General features: G+C 38.3%; 1 protein-coding gene across 2 annotated transcripts in view; it reads right to left on the bottom strand.

Moving 5' to 3' along the window:
• The window catches only part of LOC130072985 (disks large homolog 3-like), an 88,345-nt gene that overhangs the window by 73,499 nt on the left and 2,726 nt on the right, over positions 1–12,120 (bottom strand). For both annotated transcript variants that reach the window (XM_056238335.1, XM_056238340.1), the window contains exon 2: positions 8,781–8,912. In XM_056238335.1, the coding sequence (XP_056094310.1) occupies positions 8,781–8,912 (132 nt within the window). The remainder of the gene's footprint in view (positions 1–8,780; positions 8,913–12,120) is intronic.

Raw genomic sequence — 12,120 nt, 5'->3', positions numbered from 1 at the left:
ACTCCTTTAAAGCTTTTAAACCCCTTTTAAACCCTGTGTGGAATAACACATGATACTCTCTCAGGAATGAAAGGAAATGTTTCAGAGTTATGAACGCTGCCCTCGTTTCTAGAAAAATTATGTACCAGTGAAGATGAAGGTCCCCTCAAAGCCCACTGGCTGGACGGCCATCGAGAACCGCACTCCATCGTCTAAGTCATAGAGCACGTAGCCCGATGTGTCCTTCAGATCTACTATCACAAACCAGTCCTCGAACTGGATTTGCAACACGATTAGCTTCAGGGTGAGAATCTTGAACCTGTATTTCTGAAGAGTACGGTTCAGGCCACTTATATCTAGAATCGGAAGCAGCCGAATCCGCAAACTGAAAGGGACCTACCAAACTGGCCAAATTTTTTAATCACTCTTGAGAGAAGATGGGGCAAATATTCTGTTGGGCGCCTCCACTCTCTGAATCACAATTAGTGACAGGGTGAGTGGAAATGCCTGCCGAGGATCCCGGGGGAATTTGGGCACACAATGTTGTGGTGTACACAGACCTCCCCCAGGAGGAGACACCTTCAGGGGCCAGGGCCCAGAATTGTCAGAACTTTTTCTTTGCCATCTTAGAGGAAATAACATCCCCGGGATGGCTGTGCCTGAGCACGCTTCCTGGCCCTCTTATTTTTGCGCATGGGGGCAGGGGGACACGGGCCGCCATGTTGGCTTTCTGTTCTTTCCTCCTATCACTCTGCCCTGGAGCAGCTGGTAGATGGTGCCGACTCCTGGAAATGGCGAGGGATAAATTCCCTGAGCGCCATCAACTGCTTCTTGACCTCATGGTATCTGCTGAACAGACCAGAAGGCGAGATTGAGGCATTCAGGAGGAAAGCCTTGTCTCTTTCCTTGATCACAGTGACGTTTAGCAACAGATGCTACACCGTAACAACCATAGCAGCCATGAAACGGCTAATAGTGCAGGCATTTACTTGGTCAAGTGGAGGGCGAGGTCTGTGGTCCTGCGTAACTCTTTCACTGCCTCCGGTGCTAATCCCTCGCCATAATCCAATTCTCTGAGCAGGTCAAACTGGTAAGCCTGCAAAACCGCCATGGTGTGCAGAGGGCACCCCAGCATGACCCACTGCTGTGTAAGCCTTACCCACAAGGGGTGAAGTGGCCCTACAACAGTGGTCATCGTGGAGGAAGCTTGCCTTGTCCACCAAGCCTTGTAGGGCAGTGATCTCAAACTCAATTCCTGGAGGGCCACAGCTCTGCAAAGTTTAGCTCCAACCAGCTCCAACTCACACCTGCAAGGAAGTTTCTAGTAATCCTGAAGACCTTGATTAGCTGGATCAAGTGTGTTTGTTTAGGGTTGGAGCAAAACTGTGCAGAGCTGTGGCACTCCAAGAATTGAGTTTGAGATCACTGCCCTACAAGACTTGGTGGATAAGGCAGGCTTCCTCCAGAATGATGCGTTTGAGGGGGAAAGATAGCCCGTAAACATCTCTTCCACCCTCGGCACCGCTGCATACCCGTGTGCATACCGACCACCATAGAGAATGTCAAAGTGGCCTGCATATGCACTACCGCTGATTACGGATTCTTCGATGAACCTCAATCCGGAAAAAAGGTCCGGGAAGAAAGGTAGCTGGCAGCGGGGAGGTAGCTCTCGGACAGATGTCAAATAGCAGCCATCTAGTTTCTTTTCTCTCTTTTAATCAGGCCACTCAAGGTTTAACTTGGCCCACACATACGGCTTCTGAAGACAAAGAAGCTGGCTACACGCTGGCATGGCATCTATTTATGCATGGTTTCAGTGACGTAGTACGCTACGTAGCTATGTCATCGTGCTCAGCCAAACGCTGATTAGTGTGTGTATGCTTCAGCGTTCCCATAGCGTCAAGCCATGATGTGGCGTTGAGTTCCACTCGAAAGGGAACTACCCTTTAATGGTCCTCAACAATAGATTAGTAAGTCTTTTAGCCATGCCAAAAGCACAGGTGCACAGTCTTCACAAGTCAAGTGTGGAAGGTCAAGAGCAATGTCAACTTTTGGCTCAACTTGAGCATCGCTCCCACTATTGTGGGTCTCTATAAATATCGTCCAGGGGCCTCATCCAAAATTCCTGTCCATACTGGGTTTAGTGAGCCAGAGCAATCACACTCACTTAGAGAGGCTTTTATCGTGACTCACGACAGCACAGTGCCTGCAGACATTAGCAGAGGTAACAGTGGCTCTGGTGTTGAGGGTCAAGCATAAAGCTGTGAGCTAATTACACTAGTGCAAATTGGGACAATTAAAAATAACATGTTAAAATCATCAGTACACACTATAGCAGAGCTGTGGCATTATAACTATTCAGAATAAAACCAGTACATAGGAAACTTGCTTAGATCGCTCAAATCAAACAAGTGAAAAGTGTTTTGCAGAGGTAATTGCAGCAAATTGTTGGGTTTATCTAAAGCATTGGACAAAAAATACCATAAATTGAGTCCTCAAAGTGGTTGGCTTCTCTTCTCTATCCACAATACTGTAGGCCTATATGCACATTAAAGTTGCAAAAGCAAGCGAATATAATCTGTGGACATATAATAGGAATTTAATAGGAATCCACGCAATCTGGAGATCCCAATACATCGCTTGTGTTCAAATTTGTCACTCGAATTCGCCACTCGAATGTTGGCCTACAGAAAATTGCTTGGTTTGAAAGTGACTTCTGTAACACCTGACAATTGACCTGTTTTGCCCGGAATTTCACTAATGTGACATATACGAGTTACTCAATATTAACCTCTTGATATTATTGTTTACAGTTATATAAAAGCAATATCATAATCATTCTAATGGTCTGAATATCAGAATGGCTGTAATTTTCTGAACAACAACATTCTTACTCTTGTCTTATTGCTTAAAGTCACCATGAAATCAGATTTGACAATTCTTATTTTTTATGGAATATTGCGGTATATATTATAAATGATTTATTTGTGCGCATCATTACTTAAAAAAATAAATAACTAATTTACTCTCACTCCAGCAACTCTCTTCTCTGGTGACTTGTTTCTGGGTGCAAGGGCAGGACAACCTGTCACTCACATGAGACCACAGCAATAGCCAACCACAATGATACAATCAATTCCCAGTGGCCAAAATCAATTCCCGTACAAGATTTTTTTTCTTGTTCGAGAAGCTGTTTCATTCGGATATTCATCAAAATAGGGATTAGGGGGACTATCGCAACTTCCGACTTCATATGTGTTCATTGCTCTATGTATTGTAATACTTTAATATTTTTTTTAAAAAGTCTGTTACATCAAAGCCAGACTTTTACCGTCCTAGTCGTGCCCTCAAAGGGTAGGCAATGTTCTTCATAAACGTTTTGTTATACTGGATTAAACTCTCTGCACATCCTGATTGCAATCAATAATAGAAGTGGTAAAAATATTTAAAATGTACATATATCTTCTGTGAAAGTCTCAGGACAAAAAAAATATTCATCCAATCATTGCATTCAGTCCAAATGTGTTTTGGGGGAGGCGGGGCTTTGGAGAGTGCTCTGAAGGAGGGGTGGGATCTTATGCTTTCAAAGCTGGCTTGCTGTTGCTGGCCTCTCGAAATTGCCTACCCTACCTTCAAACATCTCTTCGAACCAGAACGACTTGTTTCTTTACCTCATCCTTCTACCCTCTATACGTCTTACCTCATTACCTCTCAGGTCACTAACTGCTGTGGTCTGTGGTCACCAACAGAGGGGCGACCAGCTGATGAGAATGGAGGGAGACAATACTGCTGATGTCACCCACACTCCCACACTGGCCCACAGCCTGAACTAACAACATAATGAGATGCTTGTTACCTCGCTGTGCCTTTGAAGCATAACACTCTCGGCCCCCTTTGCAATGGAAGAAACGAGCAAATCTTTTTTAAGACGGAAGAAGAAAGAGCTAGAGAAAATAACTTTTTTGGAGAGATACGCAGTGAACTTGGACTGGCAACACATGCGGACAATGTACGTGTGTGTGTGTGTGGGGGCTGTTAGGGGCAGTAATGGAGTCCCACTGGGGTGCAGCGGGAAAGACAGAAGAAGAATGGGGCTATGTGACTCATCTGTGTCTGTGTGAGCCTGTGTGAGTGGGAGGAGAACAGTGTGTGGGAAGCGGTTTCATCGCCTGGCTGGCCAGAGCCAGATGAGAAAGTGAGAGAGCAGAGAAAAAAAAGAGAGCGACGGAGAAAGTAAACTAAAGCGTAGAGTCTTCCACTAAATGGTGCATGATTATAAAACATGCAGCTGTATGATGAATGGAAATGTATAAGTGTGTCAGACGGAAACACCTCCTCGTTTAGTAAAGCTGTCTTGAATGGCTTTGAAGATGTGTAAGTATCTTCATCAAGGAGACCTTTCCCCTCAAATGCATTTTTGAGTGAAACATACAGTAGCAGGCAACATCAATGATTATTCATATAGGGCTACTTTCTCTCAGCATTAAAACACATGGATGTAACAGATTGTGTGTTCACTAAAATCGTTTTGCAGCTGAATGTAGACAATCGGTTCTGTAAAACATACTTTGATATATGGGCACATTTATCTCAGACAAAGTCCTCCTAGTTAAATTATACTTTTCCCCCAAAAAAATGCATTCCAGCAGAATGTTCCCAGATCCAAGTAAATCCTAAAAGACCACATAAATTCCTGGCCACTGAACAAAAAACATAAAGTCCTTTTACTTAACTGCACAGTCCTCTCCACAGAATCATTTTTACACAACTGCTCTCCTTTTCACTAGGTTTAACTCATTTCAATGTCAGTATGAAGTCCACACATATTTGATTTGTTAAAAACTGATTTTGGTTTTAAAACTTGGCTGGTGTTAAAAATTGCCCTGAATCAGTTGATCACATATACAGAAACTAAATTCATTCATTAATATTATATATGGTAAGTCTTATTTCATCCTTTTTATAATACTTTAATGTACAAATTACACATCTAATATAATTTGCCATCATACTGTATGGTAATTTACCATACAACTGCAGAGATTTGTAAAAGAAAAAAACACCACTTTTATCCTCTGGGTACCTTGTGTCAATTTATAATATTTTACCATATATTTCAATAATTATTGTGAAATTTTGTTTAATACTACAAAAACACACAGATTATTGACAGACTTACAATACCGTCTTAAAGTTTGGGGTCAGTAAGTTTTTAAAAAATAGAAATTAATAATTTTATTCAGCAAGGCTGCACTAAATTTATCAATTGATTTAAATTGATAAAAATGCAGACTGCAAAATATTCTAAGGTAGGATTGACAATTTTAAGGTGATGCTTAGTGAGGAATAAATTAACAGGCTTTTACTCTAGCGGTTTTACATTGTTTTTCTATTAAACTTGTGGGGGGAAGTATTAGAAATGTGGTTAGAAAGTGAAAGTGAAGTAGGACTTGTTACAGTATCTAAAAACTGTAGGAGGAACTACAGTTTTTTTTTACAGCATGGACTAGTTTAACTTGGAAAGTACTGGGGAATTATGGATTGTCAGTTTTCCCCAACAATTAAAATAGCCCTGCCTTGATATTGGGTCAAATTTGGTCACAGAACCTGTGTGATCCCTAATCTCTTTGTGTGTTTGGAAACAAAGAGATGAGTGTGCAGTTAGGAAAACCTTTGTTCGAAATTGTGCAATCATGCAGACAACCAAACAAATTTTCCCTCCTCCCACAGTGCATCACAGAACTGAATTGGTACAGCCTCATTGAATCCCCAATATATTCAATGAATTCTTCTTCTTTGATGCCACATAAATCAAAAAGCTTTCGACTTTAGAGTCTAAGAACACTTTAATTAGGTGAATAATCTAATATAAATCATTCAATATATTAATACAAAATATAATATGAAATAATAATACTATAATGTTTCAATATAAAATAATATAAAAATTAAACTTGGTGCTAATTTATCCACCCTCAATCCTCCTCATTTTGCTAGAATTCGTATTGTATTCCCTTTTTTAACTCTGGCCAACACCCAAGAGGCAGGAGAGATGATTGAAACCACATGTTGCTTAACTCAGCCTTACATGACCCCTCTTCTCAGTACCTGAGCGAGCGAATGGGCCGTCCTGCACAAAGCGTAACACCCTGCCTAATCTGGTCTGAGGTCAGAAGAGAGTACAGCACAGCGGCCAAGAACTGTTTGTTTATCAATCTACCAACATGTTATCCCACATTCCTGCTAATGATCCGGCCTTTTTCTGGAATGTGTGGAATCCTTATCCGCTTACTGTGTCATGCCAGTTTCGGACTGGGACTCTATAAAAGTGGACTGGTCTGGGACTGATTCAAAGTAATATAAATAAGAGCATTTGTAACATCTGTTTGGCCTGCTAAATGCTGACATATACCTAAATGCCAGTAGCAGGAGCCAAGTTTCTTTCAGAAAATTATCTAAAACCCTTTAGGCCTAAATCATACAGCTCACCACTATGAAACATAAATATGAATATTTTAAGTGACTGACACTTTCTCTAATACCAGAGACATTATAATAAAAAGGTAAATGCCCTCAACAATCTCCAAATGCCTTTTAACTAAAAAATGAAACAATTTAAACTCTATCGTTCAAAAGTTTGGGGATTTTTTTTTTAAATACATCAATTTTATTCAGCAAGGATGCTTTGAACTGTTCAAAAATGACAGTTCAGACTTGATATACAAAACATTTCCATTAGTGCTGTCAAATCGATTAATCGCATCTAACGTAAAAGTTTGTGTTTACATAATATATGTGTGTGTTTATATATTATTACATTTATATATATATACATTATACATATCTGTGTGTGTATATTCACTGTATGCACACACGCACACACATATTTATACACATACTGTATATATGTGTATATGTAAAGTAAGTAAAGCTAATAGAACTAGATGTTTCAATATACACACACACAGACATACTGTATATATAATATACAAATTGAATAACATACACACATATGTGACCCTGGATCACAAAACCAGTCACAAGTCGCACGGGTATATTTGTGGTATATTTTATATCTCCGTTACAATACATTGTTTGGGTCAAAATTATTGATTTTCTTTTATGGCAAAAATCATTAGGATATTAAGTAAAGATCATGTTCCATGAAGATATTTTGTATTTTTTTTTATATTTAGTTAATATTAGTTAATATTTACTACCGTAAATATATAAAACATTTATTTTTGTGAGTGAATGCAGCACAATCGCAAACATAAATGGACAACTTTAAAGGCGATTTCTCAATGTTTAGATTTTTTTGCACCCTCAGATTCCAGATTTTCAAATAGTTGTATCTCGTCCAAATATTGTCCTATCCTAACAAACCAATACATCAATGGGAAGCGTATGTATTCAGCTCAATCAAAAAATTGACCCATGTGACTGGTTTTGTGGTTAGATGCGATTAATCGCAATTAATCAATTTGACAGCACTCGTTTTTAAATAATCGTTTAAAAAAAATCACAGTTTTCACAAAAATATTAAACAGCACAACTGTTTTCAACATTGATAAGAAAACAAAATCCTTCTTGAGCTGCAAACCAGCATATTAGTATAATTTCTGAAGGATCATGTGACACTGACTGAAGACTGGAGTAGGCTAATGGCTATAAAATTGACCCTATAACTATAAAATTTTTGTTATTTTCTATGCCAACTCTTTATAGAATAGACAAAACATCAATATCACGTTTACTTCATAATAAGCTTATCATGCCTATCACCACCGGCATATGAGAAAACTCATGAGTAAAGATCAGGGGGAAACCTGTCCCTCTCCTCACTACAGTCCCATGGCAACACAACCCCATGTCTTGGTCACAGCCCCTGTGGTCCTACTCTTCTGCATCACAGCAACAGCAGCAGGCATGCCTCATTAAACACGGGGCCTGGTAATTAAGATAACCACTCAACCGTTTCATAATGGGACTAATTTGTTTCCTTTGCAGGACAAAAACTAAAAATAAGTTAGGAAATCTCTTATTTTAGTTAGATGCATCTAGCATAACAGTGATATCTATTATTACTTGTATGTTTTCTTTTTGTGGCTGTTGTGAGACATCATTAAAATATGACAGAACATTTCCACAGCATTGATAAATCAGTTGGGGTTGTGAAAGTCTGATTCGCTGTGTAACATGAGAACAGTGGCACAAACTTTGGTAAACATTTTGTAATTTACTGTATAAGTCGAGTTCTCAAATCCATGTTAAAGATCAAGCCGTTGGAGACAACAGCAATGTCTCATTCAAGATGTCATTTAAAAACAGACAACCTTTTGTTTTTATACTGAAAGAACCTATTTATGTGACTTAATCTAATAAATCAAAACTTGGTTAATGTCACATCTAAATGAGTGTAAAAGATGAGCAAGTTCCAATAGGTCTGTTTTACAAAACAAAATAACACACTTGTAAAAGTCACAGAAGGTGCAAGTTAATTTGTAAGGTAGAGTCAATAATGTGTTTGTTTACTGGGTAAAACTATTACATCCTAAAGCCAGTGTTAATGTAAAGGAGGACATTGAGGCAATTGGTCCAAGGACAAAAAAACAAAATGTACCATTTAGAAAACCATCAGCAGCATTTAGTAAAGTTGAACAAACAGGTACACGACTTCTTAGAACGATTTTGCTCAGCATGGAATGTGCTGGAATCAAGTGGTACAGCCCTATATAATGACAGTTAATCATTATTATTTTTTTGAGATCCATTACAGTTTACACAGAAACAAACCTCACCCAGCAGAGCATGAAAAAGATGACTGCCAAAGATGGTGGAGACCTTTTCCACGCTGGTCTTCAGGGCCTGTTCCTCTGGGCTAGTCAAACTTGCCTGGTACTGTTTCAGTAGCCCAACTGCTCTTTTAGTATCTAAAATAAAAGAGAGGACAAGCATTACTATTTCAGTACAACTCCTAATCATTTTAATGCCTTTCATCCATGATCCATTACCTACATTCTCCTTGTGACAGTCTGAAGACATTTTTAGACGTTCAAACTGTATGTTTAATTCCGAAAAGGCATTGCACAATGCTAGATGTGTGACATCTGACATTACTTGCCTATAATTATAAGAGCCCCTGGAAGGGGTGTGAAGCCAGATGTTTGACTCAACCAGGGCTGTTTAACAACAATTTTTCAACTAACAGCTAAAAATAAATGAATGATTTAGTCTTGTGTGTTGTATAGTGAGTTATTCTTGTGGACTAACAGAGACCATTCAGTGGCCTCAAAATTATTTGGACACTTAAGTTAAACTTAAAATGCATTAGAAAACAAATAAAGTTGGAATTAGTTAACCATTTTCACAATTAAATAGTTTGACTTCGCCTTGTTCACACAGGTATAGTTCATCACATTAACTATGAACATGAAAGTGCACACGTGTACAATGAACACTACAATAACAATGTGTGTGTTTTATTTAAAAGCTAACACACTAAAGCTTTGAAAATGGTGCTTGTGTATTCCCTTACAGAAAAACCACATGAGTTTCACATGTGCAAAAACACATGTGATCCCATGTGACAACGTGGACATGTGATTTTGCACATGTGAAATTTAACATGTGAAATATGTGGAACACATGTGCTTTGCACATGTTAAAGGTAATTTGCACATGGGAAACGTGTGGTTTTGGAACATTTTCATGTGAAACCCATGTATATTCCCATGTGAAACCCATGGGATTGCATGTGAAACCCATGTGATTACATGTGAAACCCATGGGATTGCATGTGAAACCCATGTGATTACATGTGAAACCCATGGGATGTGAAACCCATGTGAAACCCATGTGATTACATGTGAAACCCATGTGATTACATGTGAAACCCATGGGATTGCATGTGAAACCCATGTGATTACATGTGAAACCCATGGGATTGCATGTGAAACCCATGTGATTGCATGTGAAACCCATGTGATTACATGTGAAACCCATGGGATTGCATGTGAAACCCAAAATTCCCATGTGAAATCCATGAGCTTACATGTGAAACGTAAAATTCCCATGTGAAACATTTAATCACATGTGAAACCCATGAGATATCATGTGAAATGTAAAATATCTCATGTGAAACCCATAGAATGACATTTGAAACCCATCAACAATCCATGTTAAAGCTACACACCATGTAAACCTGTAACTTCATGTGAAATCCATGTAAAAATCATTAAGCAATATACCACAGAAAACGGTAGGCCTACCATGTTCTTGTGTAGGCTCTATAGCCTAATGTTTCCCAACATTAAAACAAATAATTCAAAAAAAAAATTTTTTCACTTTTTATTTCATTTCAAAATATGCAATACAAATTGAATGTTTAAAACAAACAAAGCAAAACCAAATTAAAATTATACATAAAAAGCCGCAAAAAACGCAGGTATACGCGCATGTGTGTGTGTGTGGTGTGCGTTTGTGAAAGTGTGTTGTCTCAGTCCTTTGTGTCTCCTGCAGCAGGCATCCTGTTTTGGGATAGAAAAAGATCAAAGATTAGGGCAGTGCAAACCATAGACTGTAAAAAAAAATATGGACGTAGTGTCCGTGACGTCACCCCGTAGGTTTCTGAAAAGCATTTTTATGGGGCTTAATAATTAATTATTATTCATTTGTAATGTTATTATGTCATTAAACGTTTTACGTAAATATGCTATGGAAATACATCTTGCTTAAACAACTGTATAAGACGAGTGGTGCGTCTCATTTATAAAAAAAACTATTGACAGTTTGTGATTAGATCACAATGTAGACTGAGGAATAAACTGAGTCATCAGTCCTCGCGCATGTCGGTTTCGCAAATGTGAACAGACCACATGGGGATCACACTTGGATGTTGGATCGTCTGAATATTACCTTTCTGCTCGTCTCCTCAGATCTTTTAACTTTTGTGCCATGCAGACCTTGATCTCAGTGCCTCCGATGCCTGGGTGCCTCTTTTTGACATGGTCTGTAAGAAATGAGATTGATTACATTAAAATTTGAAAACAAGTTTGACATGAAGTGACATAACTGTCAGATTCAAACTGTGCTTTCCGCGCTATGGCTGGCGCTGACGGACGCGCTCAGCGCTTGTCATATATAATAACTATTGATAAAAGATATTCAGACATGCTTACCAATTATTAGCTGCACCTTTTGTAGGTCAAGGCTCTTTTTTCACCAACAACCCCTTTTTTTCCGTTCATGCTGCCATCTCTTCGAAAGAGAAGATGGAGTCCATAAGAGTTCTGGTTAACTTTTTGTAGCCCTTACATCTTTGAGCATGATCCAAAGCAACTGGGTTCATTAAGTCAGTCACAGACTTGTTCTGCAAAGCAAAAAATAAAATAAAAAATAGAACATTTTCGTCAGGACAGAAACCGTGATCTTTTCAACGTTATTGCATATTAGGTGAGGTTTTCACTTTGGAGCTGTGAGTGTAAATTTTAGCATACAAGTATTTATTGTTCATGCTCGAGTCTTGATACTCTTTTACCTTCATATTCCAGAGTTTAGGGGTAAAATGCGAGAAATCTCCTTTAGTGGACTTGGATATGCTGGGCACTACTCACTGATCTATATAAATGACTTGATTGCTCATGACGTCATGTAAATTGAAGTCACCATATTCTATTGAATTAATAGGAAATCATCTGACTTTAATGAGTAAACATGACCTAACGAGTCAGTGTTTTTTATATTTGAATTCTATACATTCTTACCATGTAAACATCCAAAACATTTCTGATTATTATCAATGTTGAAAACAGTTGTGCTGATTAATGTGTTTGTGTAAACCATTGTAACAGTTTAAACCATTTTTTCCCCTCCAGGATTCATTGTTAAATAGACCACAAACATATGAAGGGTAGTTTACACTAATGTTCAAACATTTGGGGTCAATGATAGATTTAAAAATGAACAGAAAAAAAAGAAGAAATTCATATTTTTACTCAGCAAGGATGCATTAAATTGATCAAAAGAGAGAGTAAGGATTTCTGTTTCAAATAAATGCTGTTATTTTAACCTTTCTATTCATCAAATAATCCTGAAAAACACAAAAATATGAAGCAGCACAACTGTTTTCAACACTGATAA

This window comes from Rhinichthys klamathensis, unplaced genomic scaffold (genome assembly GCF_029890125.1).
Source record: "Rhinichthys klamathensis goyatoka isolate OS25496 unplaced genomic scaffold, OSU_Roscu_1.1 h1tg000520l_1, whole genome shotgun sequence".
Classification (NCBI taxonomy): Eukaryota; Metazoa; Chordata; class Actinopteri; order Cypriniformes; family Leuciscidae; genus Rhinichthys; species Rhinichthys klamathensis.
The sequence above is the reverse complement of the archived record's forward strand: the minus strand, read 5'-3'. Positions and strand labels throughout refer to the sequence as shown.